The sequence below is a fragment of the Ambystoma mexicanum genome, chromosome 6q (assembly GCF_040938575.1).
Source record: "Ambystoma mexicanum isolate Mex_15411 chromosome 6q, UKY_AmexF1_1, whole genome shotgun sequence".
Lineage (NCBI taxonomy): Eukaryota > Metazoa > Chordata > Amphibia > Caudata > Ambystomatidae > Ambystoma > Ambystoma mexicanum.
In genome coordinates, this window is record NC_090937.1 from 306,209,859 (window position 1) to 306,231,150 (window position 21,292).

General features: G+C 43.4%; 1 protein-coding gene across 2 annotated transcripts in view; it reads left to right on the plus strand.

Moving 5' to 3' along the window:
- ECPAS (Ecm29 proteasome adaptor and scaffold) overlaps positions 1-21,292 on the plus strand; it is a 3,148,361-nt gene that overhangs the window by 66,102 nt on the left and 3,060,967 nt on the right. For both annotated transcript variants that reach the window (XM_069630810.1, XM_069630809.1), the window contains exon 2: positions 16,194-16,324. In XM_069630810.1, coding sequence (XP_069486911.1) covers positions 16,194-16,324 — 131 coding nt within the window. The remainder of the gene's footprint in view (positions 1-16,193; positions 16,325-21,292) is intronic.

Here is a 21,292-nt window from a genome sequence, read left to right on the forward strand (position 1 = left end):
GGAGCATAGATGACCGCCTCCTTTCAGGCATGTCTCCCATCCTGAATGACTGTCATACATGAACCCAGAGAGAACCCAGGGTTCCACCACTAGAGAACATTACTTGGCTTTAGAGAACATTCTTTGGCTTGTATTGCATATAGCAATGCAAGCCCCACACTACAGAAACCACTTTATTGTATTGTATTAGGCCCCCACCCATTAGCCAATTTAGCCAAAGTATCTTCATCTTCCTGTTCTTCACATTGGGCTTTAGCCATACAGATGAGTGTTTTGTGTGAAGAGGATCGTGACCCATTCACTTTGACAATTGGATCCAGCGTTGTCGCAAGAATTTGATGTTTCTCCTCCTTTGGGGCTAATTGTATTCAAACATGTCTCTGTCCTAGTCCAATCATGAGTGGGATAGCCAAGGTAAATGTTATCGGGGCAAGCTACACTGGAAAAGGTACTAGTGTATCTGAGCTAGACTGACCATGATCCTGACATCAGAAGGCAGTGAAGAGTTACAGATAAAATTGTTCTTATTCCCAGTCCCATTCCCAGTGGCCATTGTCCCTCCGTTTCTGCTCCATTCCTCCTTCAGTCACGGTGCCTCACACTTGGGTGGTCTCCTAATGCCTGCTGACCACATGGCATTGGGGTATGTAAGGAAGGCATGGTATCAACAGTAAGACAGACACAAGTGACCACAGTTCAAGGGTGTTTATTGAACTTAAAAGAGTTTGAAAAATGCGCATCTAATCCTAAATCTACAGATGGGAGCAAGCTACGACCATCAAATATAACATAGTCCTAGTAGTGTCTTGTCAAAATAAAAGGGGCCTACACTAATAAACCTATTGCCAATCCTTGCCTCTAAATACAATGAGTGTGGGAAACAATGTTATGAAAAAGAAAGAAGTGTTCAAAAAATATGTCGTGATGTTCAGGCCGTTGGCCTCCCTTCGCCACGTTTTCAGCACAGGACACGGCGGTACACTCGAGCTTAGCACAGTCTCCGGCTTCTCTAGTATGAGGATACAGTTCAGTCATTAGCATCAGGGCCTTCTGTGCTCAAGTCTCTCTGCCTTTCAAAGTCTCATCTCTCAGAGGTCCTGATGTGACAAACTAACAAGTTATTTTCCTCTTAGGATTTTCACAAGTACTCGATTTCTCCGGCGATTTCACTATTCATTTTGGATCCCCCTCAGCCGGGCTCAGATCTCGGATCCCCCTCCGCCGGGCTCAGATCTCAGATCCCCCGGATCTCCCTCGGCTGGGCTCAGATCGCTTGTAACACAATGTTCATACAATTTTCTTTTTTTTTATCAACTATCGAAGACTTTCGAATGTGCAGAGGGTTTTGGCTTGGCCCGTTGCAGGACCATTTCATTTTTACAATTCTTTATCACCCTTCACATTTGCCACCTTTTCAGCTGGATACCTACCGGCAACTTTTGAATGAGCACCCACGTGGTGCCGGACCTCTCGGTCTACGGTATCTTATCTTGGCTTCAAAGTTCAATCACTCATCTGCTGTATAGCTGTGTTTACGTTGCTTGCCACATATGCTTCATACACTGTTCTCTATAGTTTTCACTATACAATGTTGCCGTTTCCAACCTTGGCTTCAACACAGACTGGACTGGCATCGGTCTGCCCAACTCGCCGGCTGTGCTGACTTCACTGGCACTGCTTTGTTGTAGGAGCCAAGGACCGTACCGCAGCAGCAAACAATGCTCCCCGCCTACACTATCAACACGGGAGAGCCCCGGGCCTTGATTCCTGGTCTTGCGTTTCCTATTCTTGAAGGTTCATGAAAGTAAGTCTTTAGTTGAACAGGTCAAGGGCACTTCCCTCCTCGCAATCCTCTTCTGTTTTGCTGTCTTTCGCCTTGTATTACGCTGCCATTTCTGAACGTCTGCTTCCTCGTGTGCTTTGCCTTGCTCAGAGTGTGTTTTCGTGCTCCGCCTTTTATCTGTGTGGGGAAGTGTAATGGAAGTCTTGTGTGTGTCGTGGTCACCAGTAATTGCCTGACCAGTGTATTGGGACGTGTCAGGTATACAGCTCGGGGTGTTAGTCCGTTTTCTCTTGTAGTGAGTTGTCAGTGAGGAAATGTTCATGTTGGGAAAGGGGCTGGGGGGTTGAGTTACGAAGTAGCCTACTTGGTAGGATGGGGTAAAGGTGTTACAGGGAAGGGGATACTGCATCTCGCCAACCGGTGTCCCACTTCCACTCCCCGAAGACCCCTCACCCAGGTGATCCTGCCTCATTGGTCCACCCCCAGGGACTGTATCCAAAAAGCGATGGCCGTATCCTGACCACCTCAATGAAAGATCCCCACGACCCTAGCAGTTGAGACACCTTCAGGTTTCTCACAAGTCCCAATCTGGATATAGGCCTGGCATGCTCCAGCTCTATGGACATTCTGCCTTCAGGTCACCTCGACTCTAACAGCAAGATCACTGCTTGTTGTATCCTGCTTCTCCATGCTTGGATGAAGCAGGCAGGTCACCTCATGGAACTCCTGGGTTGTGACTGAAGGAGTGTTCATGGGCAACAGTTGAGAGAGACTGGAACAAAGGAAGACAAACCGATGACCAATGGTTGCTACTGAACTACTTCGTAGATGTTCTTGTACTTTTTATGATGTTGTTGTGTTATGTATTTCATGCTGTACCTTGTTTATGTTCTAACGGGTGTTCCAGAACCCTAGGGGACTCTAGAAAACATGGGAGTTTGAGACGGGCGCGGTTGGGTACCTGTTGCTCTCCCTCCGTAACTCAATAAACTTTGAGTTCTTTTATACAATTTGGTTGTGTCCTACCTCGCAACAGTGGCGACGAGGATGAGTCTATCCCAGGTGCTAAGAGGAAGGGAACGTCTGTAGCAGCTTGCCGCTGGCAAGGCAGAGGTCTCCAGTTTCTGTGGGAGAGCAGACACCACAGCCGGGATAAGGCGAGGACCCTAGGTGATGAGCGCGCTACACTGCAAGAGTAAGAGGGCGGCGGCTGCGTGTAGAGGTACCATTATTATCAAAGGCAAACTTTGCAGGAAACATTGATTAAAAGCTGAGGACGCGCGCAGCCATAGAACGTTAGTCGTCTCTGGAAAGAAGTCATGCGAGACGCATGCGCAAGCTCCTGGCCTACTTACGAGTTAATTAGCTGCGCAACCTGTCACAGCCCTAGGCGAAGAAAAGCAAGTTCAGTTACTTGGTAACAACAGAGACTGAGAACTATCGCTAGTGCAGCCCGGATAAGGGATCATATGAAACTCTTTTCACTGCAGTAGCGGAAACAGCAGGTCCATACTCGAGGGGATTTTGGGCATGGCGCTTGGAGAGACAATTACCCTCTGTATTGGGCTAACATTGCCATAAGACACACAGAGCACTCAAGGGGAGTGCTTTTAAAAAAACAAAAAAAAAAAAATACGAAAGAAGAAGAAAGGTGAAGCAAATTAAAGTCAAGTAAAGACATTACCATGGTGGGAAAGATGGAGGAAAATGTTCAAAAGTGACCTGGTGGCCATGGCTGGGGATAAGCTCAACCCTTTTAGGAAGCAAGCTCTTTTACTTCACAATTTAGGCCCAGAGGGGCATAGTGTTTTTGATGTCCTTCCTGAACTGTTGGAAGCAGGAGTAGGGGATTTGGATGAATTCTCGTTTCCTATGAAGAAGATTGAAGAAAACTATAAACCAAAACAGAATGTGACTTTCGAGAGACACAAGTTTTTTCATAGAAGCCAAGATTCCTCAGAGTCGATGGAAGGGTACGGGCTGCGTTAAGGACACGGAGCCACATTTGCGAATTTGGGACTTGACGAACTCCCTGATTCGGGATCAATTGGTAAGGTGCACAAATAAACCCAGAGTACAGGAGAAGCTATTAGCAAAGGATATGGCAGTGGAGGTCATCAGAGGTATTGAACAAATGACTCAGTATATGAAGGAAATTAAAGTGGAAAGACATGTGGGGGTATTAAGTTTGTGCTATGGGCCAAAGGAGACCACCCGTGCAGAAGAAGGAATGGTGGGGGCATAATTGCGTTGGATGTGGAAATTTCAGACATGCAGGGAACAGTATATTCTGTCTAGCGAATAATGCAGAATGTTTTAGGTGCAAACGGAGAGGACATTTTGCACGCATGTGCAAGGAGTCGTCCATCAATGTGGTGGAACAGAAGCAAGGTCAAAATTAGCAGGAGACCATCTCATCAGTCCAAGGTGTTGAAAGCAAGCCTCGACACTTATTTGTGATTTCTGCAATATCTCTGGGGGTGAATGGCCCAGTGGAGGAGTTCCAGATTGATGGGCTTAAGTTATCGATGAAAGTGGATTCAGCGTCTCCATGAACAATTGTGTCAGAAGACACTTTCAAGCATACACTGCTGAGAAATGTGCAAGATCTGTTTCCGTCCCATGTGCAACCATGCAGATAAGGGGAGAGTAAGATAGATCTTTTGGGAAAATTCAGAGGTCTGGTAAGCTACAAAGGCAGCAACTGTGTGGCAGACATACTAGTGGCAAAGAAGGGATCCTCCTTATTAGGATGGGAGGAACAAAGGAGACTGGGGGTTCGGATGCAAGCAAGTGCTCGACACACCAATTTCGGAAGCTGAAGTGAATGACACATTGGCTGCAGTGTTCCCAGAAATGTTTTCAGAAAGTCTGGGAAGATTAAAGGATTTTGAGCATTACATTAAAATAAATGAGACCTAACTCTCGCCCTGTAGTACAAAAGTGAGACCAGTCCTGCACAACATGAAACAGCAGCTACATGAAGAATTAAATAGTCTGTTACAACGTGGAGTGATAGAGCGGATACAAGGCACGGAATGTCTGTGTCCGGTAGTTCTGGTGGTAAAAAGCAATGAAAAGATGCTGCTTTGCGTCAACCTAAGAGATCTTAACAAGAAAATTCTGGTGGAAAGACACCCCTTACCGATCATCTCGGAAACTTTATCTGTTTTAGGGGACTCCAGTTGGTTCAGTTATTGACCTGTCAGCAGCATGTCATCAGGTGCCGTTGTCCAAGGAGTGTCAAGATTTCACAGTGTTCATTATACCGGAAGGGACTTTTAAATACTTAAGGATGCCATTCGGGTTGGCAGCAGTGTTTCAACGAGTGATGGAGAAAGTGCTATAAGGAGTGTCTAATGTGATTAGTATTTCAGGATGATATTCTGGTGTTTGCTGAGAGCATGGTCCAACATGACAAAATTTTGCAGTGTCTTTTGGAGAAATTGAAAGCGGCTGGGTTAACTGTAAAGCGGAGCAAATGCAGAATAGGTCTGCGTGAGGTAGAATATTTAGGACACAAAATATAATCCCAGGGGATTGCCCCCAAACTTAGTCTTGTAGAAAGCATTAGTAAAGCTCCAGCCCCACGAGACAAGGATCAGCTAAGGTCATTCATACCATAAATTAGTTAATAACTTTGCTGCCATTTCAGCTCCTTTTGAGGGAATTGCTTAAGAAGGGTGTTGTTTTTTTGTGGTCGGATGAGTGTCGGGATGCGTTAAAAAAAAATTAAGGAAGGAGTTGCTGGTACTCCCTCATTGGTAGGGTTTGTAAGTGGCAGGAAAACGGTGCTGATGGTGGATGCAAGTCTATTAGGCTTGGGAGCATCTCTTTCACAAGTGGACTGTGGGAAAGGGACCATGTAATTGCGTTTGCATCCAGACCCTTGAGGGGTACGGAAAATAACTTCTCTGTTGTAGAGAGAGGCTTCAGCTGTGTTTTGGGCGGTTTTGCATTTCAAGTTTTTCTTGTAGGGTCAGAGGTTCATGATTAAGACCGACCATAGGCCATTGGTACAAATGCTGGCTAGTGAAGGGTGGGCGAAAGGGTCACCCAGAATATCGAGGTGGGTGTTAAGGCTGTAAAGGTACAATTATCATATGTGTTGTGTACCTGGTAGAGAAAATGTCGTTGCTGATTGTCTTTTGCGGCTTCCTGTAGAGGAACATTGGGAGGCGGGAGGAGAGTCGCAAGATGAGATGATTGTCGCAAGCATTGATCTTGGGGCTGTGGAGAAGCAAGAGTGGATGGTGGCAGAGAAGAATGATAATGTTCTCAGCAAAGTGAAGGAGTGGACGGTGGCAGGTTGGCCCAGTAAAAAGGAATTCGAAAGGAAATTCGATCGCTTTTATGAGATTAAAGACAAATTGTGTCTGACAGGGTCTGGGGGTAGATTTAGGAGAGGTAGCCAGGTGGTTCCTCCTGAAGGAGTCAGAGAGAAGCTCATTGATATCGCCCATCAAGGGTACTGTGGTATGATTGGGACTAAGATTGTTAAGGCAAATTTATTGGTGGCCAGGCATGGACAGTGGAGTGGACAGGAAAGTGAGAGAATGTGGAGTGTTTGTGGCGTGTGATAAGAGCAAGGTAGTAAGAGAGACACCACTTCTACCGGTGCGTGTACCGCTGAGCCCTGGCAAAAAGTGGCAGTAGATCTGATGGGTCCCATTCAAGGATTAGATGATGGTTTTAAATTTGTGGTGGTGCTGGTTGATTACCACTCAAAGTGGATAGAATGGAAGGGTCTGAGAGAGGCCACCACAGTGGAATTGCTAGCATTTTTTGAGGAAGTGTTTTTAGGGAAGGTTTTCCTTCAGAGATTGTAACAGACAATGGAGTTCAAGTTTGTTCTGAAAGCATGAAGAATTTTCGGTTGCATTTTGAGATGGTGCACACACGCACTGCACTGTACGATCCCAGGGCGCACTGGTTGGTGGAGCGAGTGAATAGGTTCCTGAAAGAGGGCATTCAATCGGGATAGTCACGGGCTGAAGTACTCTAGGAAATGGTGTGGAGTTATTGTACCACGCCCCATTCTATTACCAAGATTTCCCCGTTTGTGTCACTGAAGGGGCGTCAACTGGGCACCAATTTGTGTCCAGACTGGGTGGGGTTAGCTGGCAATGTAAATGTGGATCGCAAAGAGATAATGAGGTTGATAGAACAGGCTCAGTGCCAATATAAGAAGATGTTTGATGTCTCTAAAGCTAAAGAGCAAGAATGGGCAGTTGAAGATGTGGTACCTATAAAAATCCCAGGTATGGTTTCAAGTGTTTAGAAAGCAAATTTCCTCGGTCCAAAAAGGATTATGGCTGTGAGAGGGAGTGTGGTGGTAGTTGAGGGAGGTGAAGTTTGGTCAAAAGGCAGGTTGGTGTTAAGCAGTGCGTAGTCGTGTGAAGAGCAAAGGCAGGGAAGGGAGATTGAGTTGGATAATGCTAAGGCACCTGTGGGTGTCGGGAGTGCATATGAGGAGAGTTGTGTGGGAAGTGGGGAGTCGAGTGTAAGTGGAGGTGTGGTGGGAAGGATCGGGAAATTCCTTGTCGGATTGAAAGATTTTTTGTGTGACTAAGATTTTTGGGTTGTTCATTATAAGTGGGGAGATATGTTGTGTTCTGTATTTCATGCTGTACCTTGTTTATGTTCTAGCAGGTTTTCCAGATCCCTAGGGGGCTCTGGAACACATTGGAGTTGGAGATGGGCGAAGCTGGGTGCCTGTTGCTCTCCCTACGTAACTAAATAAACTTTGATTTCTTCTATACAATTTGGTCATGTCCTACCTTGCAACAGATATCTTATCTCTTGGTATGCTCTTTAAAAAGCTTTGCAAGGGAACCGCCATGTATCCTCTGTGTGTGCAAGCTTGAGAATACCAGCAATCACCTTGAATACAGCACTGCTCCTCGCAGTAATCCGGGCATCTCGCACTGTACTGTCTCTCCCAACCAAAACGCATGAGACCTTCATTCATTCACTCACGCTCTGCAAAGCACTTTCTCACCAGCACTTTGGATCCATGTATCTATCACCTGGCATAATGCATTAGAGGTGGAATAACAGTAATTTGTCCGGGTTCACCAGCACAGCATCGTAGGTTGTCCTACGCCTTTAATATTAAGCCAGTGTATTGTTTTGAGGTCTTTGTGAATGTGTCACCTTTTGGGTATGCGTAGAATTGTATGTTTTTCCTTGAGAGTCTTGCATTAACCTAACACTATTGTATAAGTGGCTTGATCTCATTGTTAGTAGAATCATGATGAAGCAGGTGAAATGGGGTATGTGGTGAGGAGTCTGAAAATTGGGAGGAGGAGGATATAAAACCTGATTGGCAACAGAAGACTTAATACCTTTTTGTTTCTTTATTATGCAAAAAGGTTCTATTGATAGTTTGAGGTCAAGGTGCAGCAGTAAGCTAAACAATGAAAATGTTGGGCATTAAAAGTAAATGGCATTCCAATAATGTAGTATACAGGAGCCATGTAGGCACATTACCTCAGAAGAAAGTTACAGTATAGCAAAGCAGTAGATCTGTAAAGGTTATTTGACAGTACAAGGTTTATAAAAATTGGATGGTCAGTCTATATAAACATTATTTAAATTGCGTACCGGGATGAAAAAGAAGTGACAAATACAGATTTTAATTGATTGAAGGGGAACCTGAAATCCTAGGAAATAGTTGCAAGCCAAAGACCAAATGTTAGGATAATTTGCTGTGCAAAAGCAAATGGTTCAACTAGCCACGTGAACCCAACAATGTTTTACAAAGGGGAAGCTTAAACTCTGCAATGGCTGTATGTGTCACAAGTCTCTCCCCTTCTCACCTGTCTGTATTGTTTACTCGTGATCTTCGGAGATGTCTTCTTTCGCACAGTTTGGGATTTATATAACCCTGTGCGTGGGTCCTCGGATTTCAGAGTGTGGTTCGTAACCCAACTCCAGGATACGTTCAGATGTCGGAGACCAGGAAATGACGAGGTTCGCACTCGAAGACCCGAATGCGTTAGAAATCCAGGATATGCAAAGGTAAGGATAAGGGGAAGGAAGGAAGAACAGGAATTCAGGGAACCGGGAACCAGGAATCAAAGGTAAGCGCTGAACGAGCTCCGGCAACACACGTCCGACTACTGCAAGCGGTAGCGCTGAGATGCGCAGAGCCGCAAGGGCGTGTCTGCTTTGTAGAACGTAGAGCGTGTAACGCAGAGACTGGCAAACAGCGTTCCGCGTTCAGCGGCCATGTTGGGAGGACTACTGAATTCAGTCCCCTATTGGTCAGGGACCACGAAGTCCAGAAGGGACGCAAACGGCGGTTCATGACAGTATGATTCCTGTCCTCAGGAACAACTGGTTGACATTGTAAATCCAGGCCACAGACAAATGCAACTCTAGGTCTGGAAATAGCAATGACGACGTCACCCCCAACATTGAGGTTATCAAAGTACAATAAGGTAATTGCTTATGGAATACAAAAACAGGCTAACTGGTTGGGCTTGCAAAGTTCTAAAGCCAATGTAACATCGGAATATTTTGTTATTCCTGTTGTCGAAGGAAATGATGATCAAGAAAAGAAAAACGTGATCATCGTGTACCGATTTGGCATATGTTTCAGAAAAAAGGTTTAAGTGGGTCATATATTCACAATCACAGTAGGCCCCCAAACCAAACCAAACCACACCATACCAAACTAAAGGACTCTCTGCAGTCTCTAATGTGCAAGTTTGTTAGGGATCCAGAATTGTGTAAAGACAACCTATTGTATGATCCATTTACAAAGCAAACACGAGTACTATAAGACCACTGACTGGTAACAGTGTCTTCTCTATAAGGCTGCTACATGATACTTATTTCATGGATGTAAGACTGAACATTCTGGGATTAATGTTATTAATGTTGTGGTTGGAGATGAGTGGACTATGACCTTTTATAGTTTAACCCATTTCTTTAGCTGTTCTCTGAGAAGAGACTATCCTGTTTATTTGTAGGAAGATCTCTTTGCCTCATAGTAGTGATCCCCACATCCTGACTAAGTTAATACAATTTATTAGAACTTCATGCGTGACATGTGATCTGTGGCTCCTTTAATGAAATACTTGATGTCAGTTGTAACCTATGAAATTAATAGAGCAAGATGTGAGGAGTGCCTGGAGGTCTACCCAATGCACATTGTTTTCTTTTCATTTGGTAAGCATGCACAATTCTGAAAGTGGGGTCAGTTCCAAGTAATTCAACTGTGACAGAAGTAACCAAAGTGATCCTGAACATAGTAGGATGCTTTGACAGCACAGATAAAGAGATGGCCAAACTTAAATTTCATAATTCTGAAAAAATGGAATACCCACATAATGTAGCGATACCGAGATCTGTCACTGGATAGGGGATATTAAAACTGGGGGACTGCTGAGTTGATGAGGTTGCTCAGATTTGCAGGGAGAGTGACAATCCTGTGACAGTGGAGTGGAAAATATTGATGTACCATCTTCGATATGATATGATAGGTTATTTATAACGTGCTTAATACCCAGAGGTTTCCAAGCGCTGACCCGGGGATCGAACCTATGTTGCTCTGTGTTGTCTTGCTTCCAAGGTGAGCATGTTGCCCCTGAGCTATCCTCCCGGGAACTACTCCCCCGCTCCCCCACCCTCCCTCATTCAATAAATCCCTGCAAATGTTGTTCAAAACCTTCAAATATGATAAATGACAAACTATCTGAGAAATTTCATAGTGGTATGGTGATAGGGAAAGGGTAAAGGGACTTGTACGAGTTGTGAATAGAATTTCATTCTTCTATCGACGTATCAACTGGAAAGACGTTGCAATCCATGTTCATTGTTTTATTTTCTCCATCTACCATGGTATGTTTAATTTTGAAAAACAAAACAATGAAATAGTGTCAAGTAAGGGATTTATTGAATGAGGTGGAGGAGGCTGATGGATCTACTGGCGTTGCGTTGGGTTGGGTAAAAGAGGGGACAATCAAGTAAAAGTTGAAGCAGTCCTCAACAGATGACAAAGGCTTATTACAGATTTTAACATGGTGAATGAAAAGGTTTCGATGTAAGCTCTGAATAGGGTGATGTCTGTGTAATCGGTGCATCTCTGTTTGGAGACTCTGCACCAACATGGGAACTTTCCCAGAGTTACTCTGTTGTTTTTTTAATCATTTTTATATCGCTGTATACTTCCCAACCTGAACAAGTTACACTCCTCTGATCTCAGAAAAAAAGAGCAAAATGCATGCCAGGAGCTGCTTTGCATTTTTACAAGTTGACTTTGATTACCTTTTTCAATCCAGTCTGCAAGACATTATATAAAATGGTGAATGGATCTGACGTTTATTGGCTGTGTGGCCAGTAGCTCAGCTATCCTCTTATTGGACATTGCGAGAATGCAGGCATGTGAGCGAGCAAAATTGGTGCAATCGTTCATCTCACTTAAAATGCTTTTGACTAAAAATGGAAACTTGCCCAGAGTGACTTTCCTTTTATTGTATATTGCAAATGTATTAAATGCAGAATGGGGAAATGTATGTCATAATTTGTATGTCATTATTTGGAAACGAATTGCAAACGACTGTTGAAACATTTGATAAACGGACAGTCCCCGACATTGCATTAGTTGAGATACTAGATGATATAATTGCCTGGGTAAAACGTTCAAATTTCTGTGCAACTGTTAGTAAAAAGGTTTATATGCCTGAGATTGAGGCCTTAAAAAGCCTCATGAGGAAAAACATTAGTTGTATTAAAAACTCCAGTCCGTCTCCTGACAAACGTATCCTAAGTATAAAACAGGAGAAAATACATTTTAGAACTAAGGCTAAGGGCTTCCTGGTGCTGAAACATAGAAGAGAAGGCGAGAAGATACTATCTGCCATATTGAATAACAACAATAACATTGTATGGCAGATTATAAATAAACAAGATAGTAACCAGATCGTTTAGCAAGATTGCCCTGTTCCCGAAAGTACTTGGGAATCGCACTTCTCGGATTTGTATCGCCAGAGTCTATTGCCGTGAGGGAGGAGGATTTACCATCTTGGGACTTTGTTGGACCCAGATGACGTTAGAACCATCGTACAGAAATGAAGTTGCTCTAGAGACCCCGGTCCAGCAGGATTGTGTAACTGGGTACTGTGAGAAACCAGACGGTGTCTCCCTGGCTAGTCCGCGGGCATCTCTCATCCAGGTGTCCAGGACATGGTCATTGCTATTGGATCCAGTTCCTGGGGGTGGACTAGTGAGGGAGGATTATCTGGATGGGGGGGGGGTCCTTGGGGAGTGGGACACTGACGAGTGAGATGCTGTAGCCCTCTTTTTCAACACCTTTTCCCTATCCTGCCTCGTAGGTATTCCAAAGCACTGCCCCCAACCCCTTTTCCTGACGCAAACACTTTTAATGAACTCAGCACGGCAGTTCAAGAGGAGGAGAAAGACAGCGCATACCGAGAGGGTGACGAGGAGAGAAGCGATCTTGACCTTTCTGACCAAGGCCCGTGAAAACTCTGCAGAAGGAATTATAAGACGGCGAACAATAGCTAGAGTGTGTTGCAGCAGATGTCAACGGTACACAAGACCCTCCTCCACTGATTACTAAGCCGGGGAGAGACTCTTGTCTCTGTGCTACCAACCTCGACTCCAAAGAGAAAGAAAGCAAAGCAGTTCATCACAGCTGGTGAGTCGAGGGGAGAGTCGATAAGAAACCAAACTGTTATTAACGAAAAGTAGCAAAAGACTAATTTGAACTGTGAAAGGCTTAAAGACCTATTAGAGAAAAAGGGGGCAAACCAGCAACATACGAGTCCGGCACCACGTGGGTGCTCACGCAGGAAACTCTGGCTGATAACCCGATGGTAGAAACTGCTGTAACCAGAAGGCCTTGGGGGGAAAAGGCGGAAAGAGGTCCAAAGTGGTCATACAGGGGTCTTGTAAAACCCTCTATACCATCGAAAGTCTTTGATCGACAGATGATTGTGAAAGAAAGGGAAATGAATCCCGCTTGGTGAAATTAGCACATGAATTATTTATTAAAAGTTGGCAAAAGTTAACCCGGCAAAGGGATGCTAACGTGAAGGGGCAAAGTCTAAAGTCCCATAAAGTATGTTGACAAGAATGAACCCGACTGAGGGATGTCCATAGTGAACTGTTTTGTAAAAGTTGGCAAGAGTGAACCCAGCAGAGGGATGTTAACAAAAAGGGGCACAGCCTGAAGTCCCTATGAATAGTGTGTTGACCGGAGTGAACCCGACTGAGGGGGGGTCGACGGTGAACAGTTTTACAAAAGCTGGCCAAAGTGAACCCAGCAGAGGGAAGTCGACAAAAAGAGGCGAACCATGAGGAACTGTTAAAACATTAAGTTTTGTGAATCCAAGAAGTATTATAAGACCAGGGGAAGTGAATTGTGTCCCCCTTGTCATTTGGGTCCGAGTCCAACCGAGGGAGATCCAGGGGACAACTACTGCAGACCTTATTGGCCATCTTCAACAGAGAGTATGGGGAAAGCAAACCCCAGAGGTATATGTGGTTTTGATCAACTTGTCAATGGCATTTGACAGGGTGGATCAAAACTTGCTCTGAAAAAAATAAAAACTGGGGTATACCAAATACCTGTTGGCCATTTTAGTTGACTTGCACTCTGAATTAACTTTACGAGTCAGAATGGATCAGTGTGGCCAATTGACAGCAGCAATACAAGCAACAAATGCATTATGCCAAGGCTGAGTCTTGGCGCAGATGTTATTCAATCTCTTTTTGTCGGGCCTTGGCGCAGACTTGGCAGAATTTTCTTTTGTGCCCCCAAATGTTATGGGAAGCCTACGCTGATGACATTTTGTTAATAGATTATATTGGGGTAGGAATATGACTGTTTGACTATGCCGAGGGAAAAGCCCTGACCAGCAATACTTCAAAATCTAAAATGCTGGTGATTCATGCAGGGCGTAGAAAGCGGTCTACTAGTTGGCATCTGAACTCGACTAACCTAGAAGAAGTGCGCCATGTGAAATATTTATAATTTAATATCCATGGCAGAAAGAACAAAACACTGTTAGTTGAGCAGGTGGTCATTAGAGCAAAACAGATGGCCTGCCAAATGAAATCCTTCCATCGCCAACTTGGAAGGTTCTCTCTTCTCTTAAATCTTTGCTCACATTTTATGAATAGAAGGTGGTTCCAACGGTGTGTTAGGGGTTAGAAATTTCTCATCTAAAACAAATACGATTTTGATTACGCAGAGGGGCTTCTATGGAAAAACGTATTGGGCTTACCAAGATCCGTTCTGATGTCGATTATTCTGCACAAATTAGGCCTCAATTCAATAAATTACAGAATCTGTTGTAATAGCGCCTTTCTTTGTTTAAACATTTGCCACCCCCTGCCCTATTCTATTTTTGGTTAAATGGATTCATTAAGTGCATTGCGGGAGAGTGTGTTTTTACAGTCAAGTTGTGAATTTCTCGACACTGCATCAGCCAGCATAGACTAACTAGCAGCAAATAGCCAGGAAGAAGTGTAATGAATATGACTGGATCGAGACCGGTGATAAAGCAAGGTCGTATAAGTTAAACAAAGAGGTTGGGGAATTTCATAGGAAATGAGGAAGTTGTGCTTCTTATTTGCTCTTATATCCCTCGAGGGGTTTTGCCAGATACCTGCTGCGTTTCCGACTAAATGTGTTATCAACCAAAGAGATTGGCTTTAGATGGAAACTGAAGGATATAAATGATGCAACGTGTAGACGCTGTTTGGGCCCGTGGTGTCTGAGGCTTATGATGTGAATGTCTGACTTGTATTAGAACCAACTACCTTGGAAGTCATGTAAATGTATCTGGATTACATCCCTGATCTCTTTTTGGGAAATTGTTCACTCTGATCCTAGTTCAAGATCTACATTGTTGGCTTTGTACTCCTTTTTGAAGTAATTGATGTTGACATAAGATCTGTAATTTTGGTGTTAATTGGAATTATTTTATCTTTTCTTTTATGTTTTCTAATGCGCCAATCTGAGTGATTGTAGTATATTTATGTATGGTTGTGTTAAGAAATGGGCTGGTGGTCATTGGGCCGGCTCTCGCCGGATCCGAGATCCGGCACCAGATGTGTAGCCGGATTGCGGCATCCGGCCAGAGTCAGCCACCCCAAACCCCTGCTCTGCGCTGGGGAGAAGGGGGGGAAACAAAGTGCTCGCAAGCGAACTGTAACTTCCTCTGGTGACCCCATGCAAGAGGTCACAATAGGAAGTTACAGTCCTCAGCCATGACCCGGTTCATTTATTAATGCAATGTTTGTCAGATACATGGACGCAGATTATTTATTTATGCAATGTTTGTCGGATACTTGTATCTTATAAACATTGCATAAATAAATATACAGGTATCCGACAAACATTACATAAATATACAGGTATCTGACAAACATTGCATAAACAAACACCCCTATTAACATCACACACGATGCAGCCACCCAACTGCTTTCAGAGGGGAGCTGCAAGAGCTTTGCTGGGTGTGGTTCAAGTAAAGGAAAACGTTGCTTATGGCAAACAGAAATCACTGTGTTTGAATAGTACCCAAGGGGAAGGTTTTTTAAATGTTTTTTTTCTTTTTTTTAAAAATAAAATGCAATGCAAATTGTGCATTTTAAAGAATATTTACTCAGCAACACTGGTCAAAACTATTATCCGCATAGTGAAGTAACTCATCCCCCAATGCCATGGAAGTGGTTTAAAGTGGAATTGATATATAGTTTGGAAAAGAAGTAGCATGAAAGAAATAGTGCCGTTTTAAACTATTATTTTGGACATTTCATTTGATTGGAGGTCAACTTGGAACTCCGCACCTTTAACCCTGCCTCCCAAACTCTGCCCCCCATCCTGGCCCTTGTGGGATCCCCCACCAATTCCATTTCCACCACTGGTTAAGACATATTTATTTCGGTGATAAAATGCAAATAAAAAAAAAAAATTAAATACAGAAGTGATATTGGATGACAGTTAAAGGGGACCCAAAGATGCTAAGGTGAGTGTGGTATTTAACAGAAATAGATTTGAAATTGGTTTATTGTGAGGGAATACAGTTTTGTTTCTGCGTAAGGCTTAGAAGATGACTTGTCATTTAGCAGGATATTATTTATCCAAAGGCGACTTGTAAGGCAGTTTTGCACACATAGAGAGGGCAAAGCAGTGGCAATGTTGAATTTGGTGTTTTCTGGTAAAAAGCTCACATTTTATTGCAGAAACAGTTAAATGTAGGCGTAGTACTGTGAGTTAAGATGGCTCCGATGCTAAACGAAGATGGTACTCAGTGAGTGTAATTGCAGATAAGTATATGCCAATAAAGTTAGCAGTGAAGGATAGTCTGTGAAGTTTGAGTAGTGCAAAAAGCACATTTTGCTATTTCATTTTTTTTCTACTACTTTTCAGATCAACTTGAACGTGTATTTCTACGCCTTGGCCATGCAGACACAGATGAACAACTTCAAAGTATTATATCAAAATTTCTTCCCCCGGTGCTTTTGAAACTGTCAAGTGCTCAAGAAGGAGTCCGCAAAAAGGTGACTTTGTTAATGCTGGTTATATAGATCAATTACGCACTTTATTCTTTATCATGTTTTATTATAAGCTATTCAAATATACATTCTTCAGCATAGTAAAATCAGCTATCTGATACAACTACTATACAAGCACTTGGAATGCCATAAAGTTAAAACCTGTGTCCCTTGAGGTTCTCCTGAGCGTATCGAGTGATGAGTGTCCTGTGTGCTACTGCTCCCTGTCTCTTATTTTTCCCTTTGCAGCAGTCTTAACTTCTGGTGTCAGAATATGTGAATACATTGTTCCTGTTTTGTTCCTCCTTCAATAGTAACCTGATCCATCCTTATCTAGTTTAATAAACTATGCTTAATCCCTTTCAAAGCCGTCGTCTTGCAGGCACCAAAGTACCTGGCTCAGAAAATGCACATTTCAGGTGTTTACTTCCCCACACACAGTGCTTTGATTCTTCTTTTGGTGCCACTCTCTCCTAGTTTGTCTGCCTTCCAAGATTCCTTCTTTTCATACTCTTCCTAGTTTACAGCTCTTATTTCATTTATTTATTTTCCCTTACCCATTCATTTATTCAATTTGTATTGTTGCATTTGTACATTTCTTACCAATTTTTTATCAATTATTTAATCTTGTCTCTATACACTTTTAATCAAAATGTCTGCAAAAAAATACTATTCATTTACATGTTTAACTACAGAGAAATGCATCTGGTTGGATGTCCTCTGAGAGCTACAGAACGCCAAGTGCTTTGAGCGACACGCTAACACTGTCCCTGTGTGAAACATTAGGTCCCTACAAATTCTGTATTATCCCCCGACAAGGGAGACCTTTCTCGGGAAGCTTCATCACCTATTTAAGCCTGCAAAAGCTCTTTCTGCTTCCAGTCCCTGGGACATTTGGGTCATCTTCCAATGGGCTCTTGGCACACTACATTGCCTGAACTCTCCACAGAGCTTGATTCCACAATTCTGTTGATTGCGGCACTGGCGGTGTGGCCATGCGCGGGGGCTGCAGTCCAAACCTCTGACAGGTTAGACATAGAAGCCCATTGACACCTAGTGTGCCACTAATTTTATATACACGTACACCAATGCAGATCCTCGCTCCCCTGGAGCTGCCAAAGCCATCCCACAACATAAGCATTACCCAGGCATGAGTACGGAAACGTGTAGACCTTGCCTCACTGCTTGATCCTGCAAATTTGCAGAGAAAAGATTGATCGCCTAAGATGCTCCCAAGCCAAGCTGGAGTGCCACCCTGGTGTCAATTGACGAGACTCCGTGGGACAACACCCTGCTCTACAGTTAAGCTATCACTCAGTCAACTCTACCAGACACCGAGGCGTCCATAACTGTTAAGACACCGAAGAGCAGCAAATGATGGGGATGTTCTCTCTCTAATGCATAATCAGGAAAAATCCTGAAAATAGGAGATCCTGACCGTGGCCTTGGTAGATTCAAGTCCGGTGGGCAGTGAGAACATGGCGCAACCTACCACGAAAATGTACATATTCCAAATGCTTTCTGAGATCAAAAAGGAGATCCAAAGCTCAGTTGCAGAACTTGCACACATTATCTTCGGTTGATAAGAGTGGAGACCGCAGAATCCTGCAGTGAGGATCAGGAAAACACTTTGTGAGTAGAGCTACGACCTTTCGCAATTGGTCAACAGAATGGACTTCTGAAACTCGATGCTCCTCGATTCAATTATGCCAAGAAGATGCCAAAAACAGATCTTGAAGGAAGAACATTCACCTGCGAGTCACCCCCATTCAAGGTCAGTACTCGGACCTGAAGTGCTATGTGCAGGATCTATTCAAATCTCTCCTCCAAGAACCAAATAATGTGGAAATGGGGCTGGACAGAACCCACCAAGACTATTCAGTTTTCCAACTGCAAAACTAATTGACTGCAGGTGTTTTGATGAGAGTACATCATTTTACAATAAAAGAAGACTTTATGAAGTCTTGATCATGAGCGAAACCTGAAATTGTCTTCAGGGGCTCCTGGCTAGTAGTCCTACAATATTTGCCCCATCTATGTTACTTAAGAGAAAAGCCATGCAGGATTTTACTTATTTTTGTGGAAAAGAAATTAAATGCAAGTGGTGGCTGTCAAGTTCGATGGTCTTTACATATAATGGGGAATGTAGGACAATCTCAACTATATACAAAACTATGCCCTTAATGGACTTGTGATTCCCCTAACCCCCTCCATTGGCCAATGTTCATGGACAATCCAGAGTTTGCTGCCCACAACCTGGAGTATGGTGCAGGGTAGGCAGGACCAGCAGAAGGTAAAGACTGCTTCGAAAGGGGTGGCTCTCATCCTGACTCTGTCATCCACCTGATCAGCATACATCGCTCACCATGCTCCAATTGATTGATGTCATGGTTGTGAAAGATTGTTTACATGGACAGTCGGACCCGCCTTATGATTTCACTGGTTTAACGATTTGTTGCTTAAGTTTAGTTTTTACTTGATTAAACTGCAGGCATGCAAAAAGTGCCCTGTCACGAATATGAAGCTCTCAAGGGTTACTTTCTTTGTTATATTTGGCACCTGAGCTACATTGGCAACGTTTGTGACTTAGATATGGTCTGCCTCCTGAGTGCTGACTCGCTGCAGAGAAATTCTTTCCGTTTTGTTTTGGTGGTTGTTGTTACTGCTACATTGTTGTGGCTGGACTTTGGAAAGCGAGTTGCTGTGCCTTTTTAATATACTGGGCAATGCTTTACATCCCTGCAAGAGGACGAGGATAAAAAACTCGGGCCGCGTGGATTAGCGCGAGTGCTGACTGGCTATGGATTGGTGAGGGCTTGAGTTACTGGCTTGTTTCCTTGCCCCGATTTAATCAAAGTGTTTTGCTCACTCAAAGAAATCAACAAAGGAGCTCCTCACAAAAGGCAGCTGCTAAACCTTAAAGTATCGGAGTTGGCGGCAAGCAGCCTTATAATTCCTCCTCGTCTGTGGCACATCCGCCCGAATATGTGGCAGAGACTGTAAAAGGGACAGAAAATAAAAGCCAGCTGGGAAAAATTACTTTTTCCTGGTGCAAGGAACCACATTATCTTGTGACATCAGGCCTGCAGGTAAGTTCATGGCAGACACCTCGCCACTAAAACCCATGCGCGATAGGGGGATCTTTTAGATCTACCCGATTTAATAGCCGCTCATTACTAAATCTTTGTTACTCCCTCTGAGTCTTTATGGGTGGTCGTGATAATCCATTAACTATTTCAGATAAAGCCTGTGGCATAAATGTAGAAAACCCTAGGTTATCTAAATCTTCTGATTTGGTTGGTGTTGCAGAGAGCAACTAAACAAATCTGATCCATTGCAGGATGAGCGGTCTGCCCTGACCGTTAAGGGTAAAGGCCTTATTTGTCCTCTCTCAAATATTGCACAAGGAACAAGCGTTTGCAATTAGCTGTATTTTGGATGTGGTATTTTACAATGGTAGGATGGCCTCTGAAGGGGAGCTAATCGGCATATTGCACACCTGTTTCTGTTCTAGGACCTGATATTCCTCCCTGTGAGGATTTCATTATTCTGAAACCTACAGTAAATTCTAAAATGGGAGTTAACCCTGATAAAGAGAGCACTAAAATTGTGTGTATGGAAGAAGTTGCACAGTCCTTGTTTCACAAGCGAAAGCGTGATAAAAAGACTTGAAAGGAGGGTACTAGAATGGAAAGCAGCTAGGGTGGAAGGAAATTATTATAAACTTAGTAGGGTACCCATTACTAAGAAGCCATTGTTTACACTTGAAGATAAAGTGGCATTGAATGTCGACTAGCTGGACAAGGATGGGAAGTCTAATCTGGCTCTTGTTGTAGAAGACAGAATGCCTGGTGAGAGTTCAAACGTGGCCCGATGCATAAGTGGCTAATACAAATAAAAAATGTACATTGGGTTAGTTCTAATTATGAAACGGAATGGGAAGACTCCTCTTTTTCCTCATCCTCTCCTGCTATGAGAAGGAAATAAACGTCAAGAGTGGTAATTGATGCGATAATGTGAATGTCCTGACCAGAAAAGAATGACCACAATCACTGGTTAGGCTAAATAAGCTTAACGCTATGAAGATGTAAATTGTTGAACTATTCGCCATTGAAACAAGCCCATATTTGAATATGAATATGGTTTTACAAGTTCTGTACTCTACTACAGCTACATATGATTAACACAAAGGAAATATTAGTAGAGCTACCGGAGTCAGACGGTAAAACCAATTGGGCGGTTGTCTATTTTACCTCTTTTATTTATTGAACACATATTCATGTATGCTGTGGATTTTCTCAGAATGGGGTTTGATATCTTTCTTATGCAAACTGTTGAGGCAGATCTTGATGCCGACCCTTCATGGTCCCTCACGGATTTGAATAACTAAACAATAGTCAAATATGAGGATTGGCTATGGCCTCCTGCTGCTCTATTAAGTAAGGACTGAATATAAGGCTACTGCTTTGCTTTCAGACGATTTGTGTAATATATTGGCCTCACCTCCTGTAATACGAGGGGCTTTCAGTCCTTCCTATAACATAGAGGACTTGGCAATGCTGGCCGATCGAATATTTTTTGCTTACAGGAAACATGTCTGACCCGTGTTATATAGATGGTTTATCCATAATCTATAAGGCTGATGTAAAGAAAACGCTGGGCAGGCCTTTTGGTGGCCTTTTGATAGGTGTAAGAAATGTAGCGGAGTATCTGGCTTACTATCAAAATACATTTTTTATGGCAGTGGTCATCTCTTTATCCAGTCTCTTGCCGAGGTGTAGGATGTTGCTGAATAATCGATGGGATCCGCCACAGGATTTAACCCCATTGGTGATACAGAATTATATTCAAGCAATCTTAAATTCCCGGCTGGATAAACACGAGGGAAAATATTATACGATTGTGGAAGACTTCAACACTAAATCTCTAGCTGTCGATCATAAAGGCCTTGATGTTTTAGATATGATATGTAGA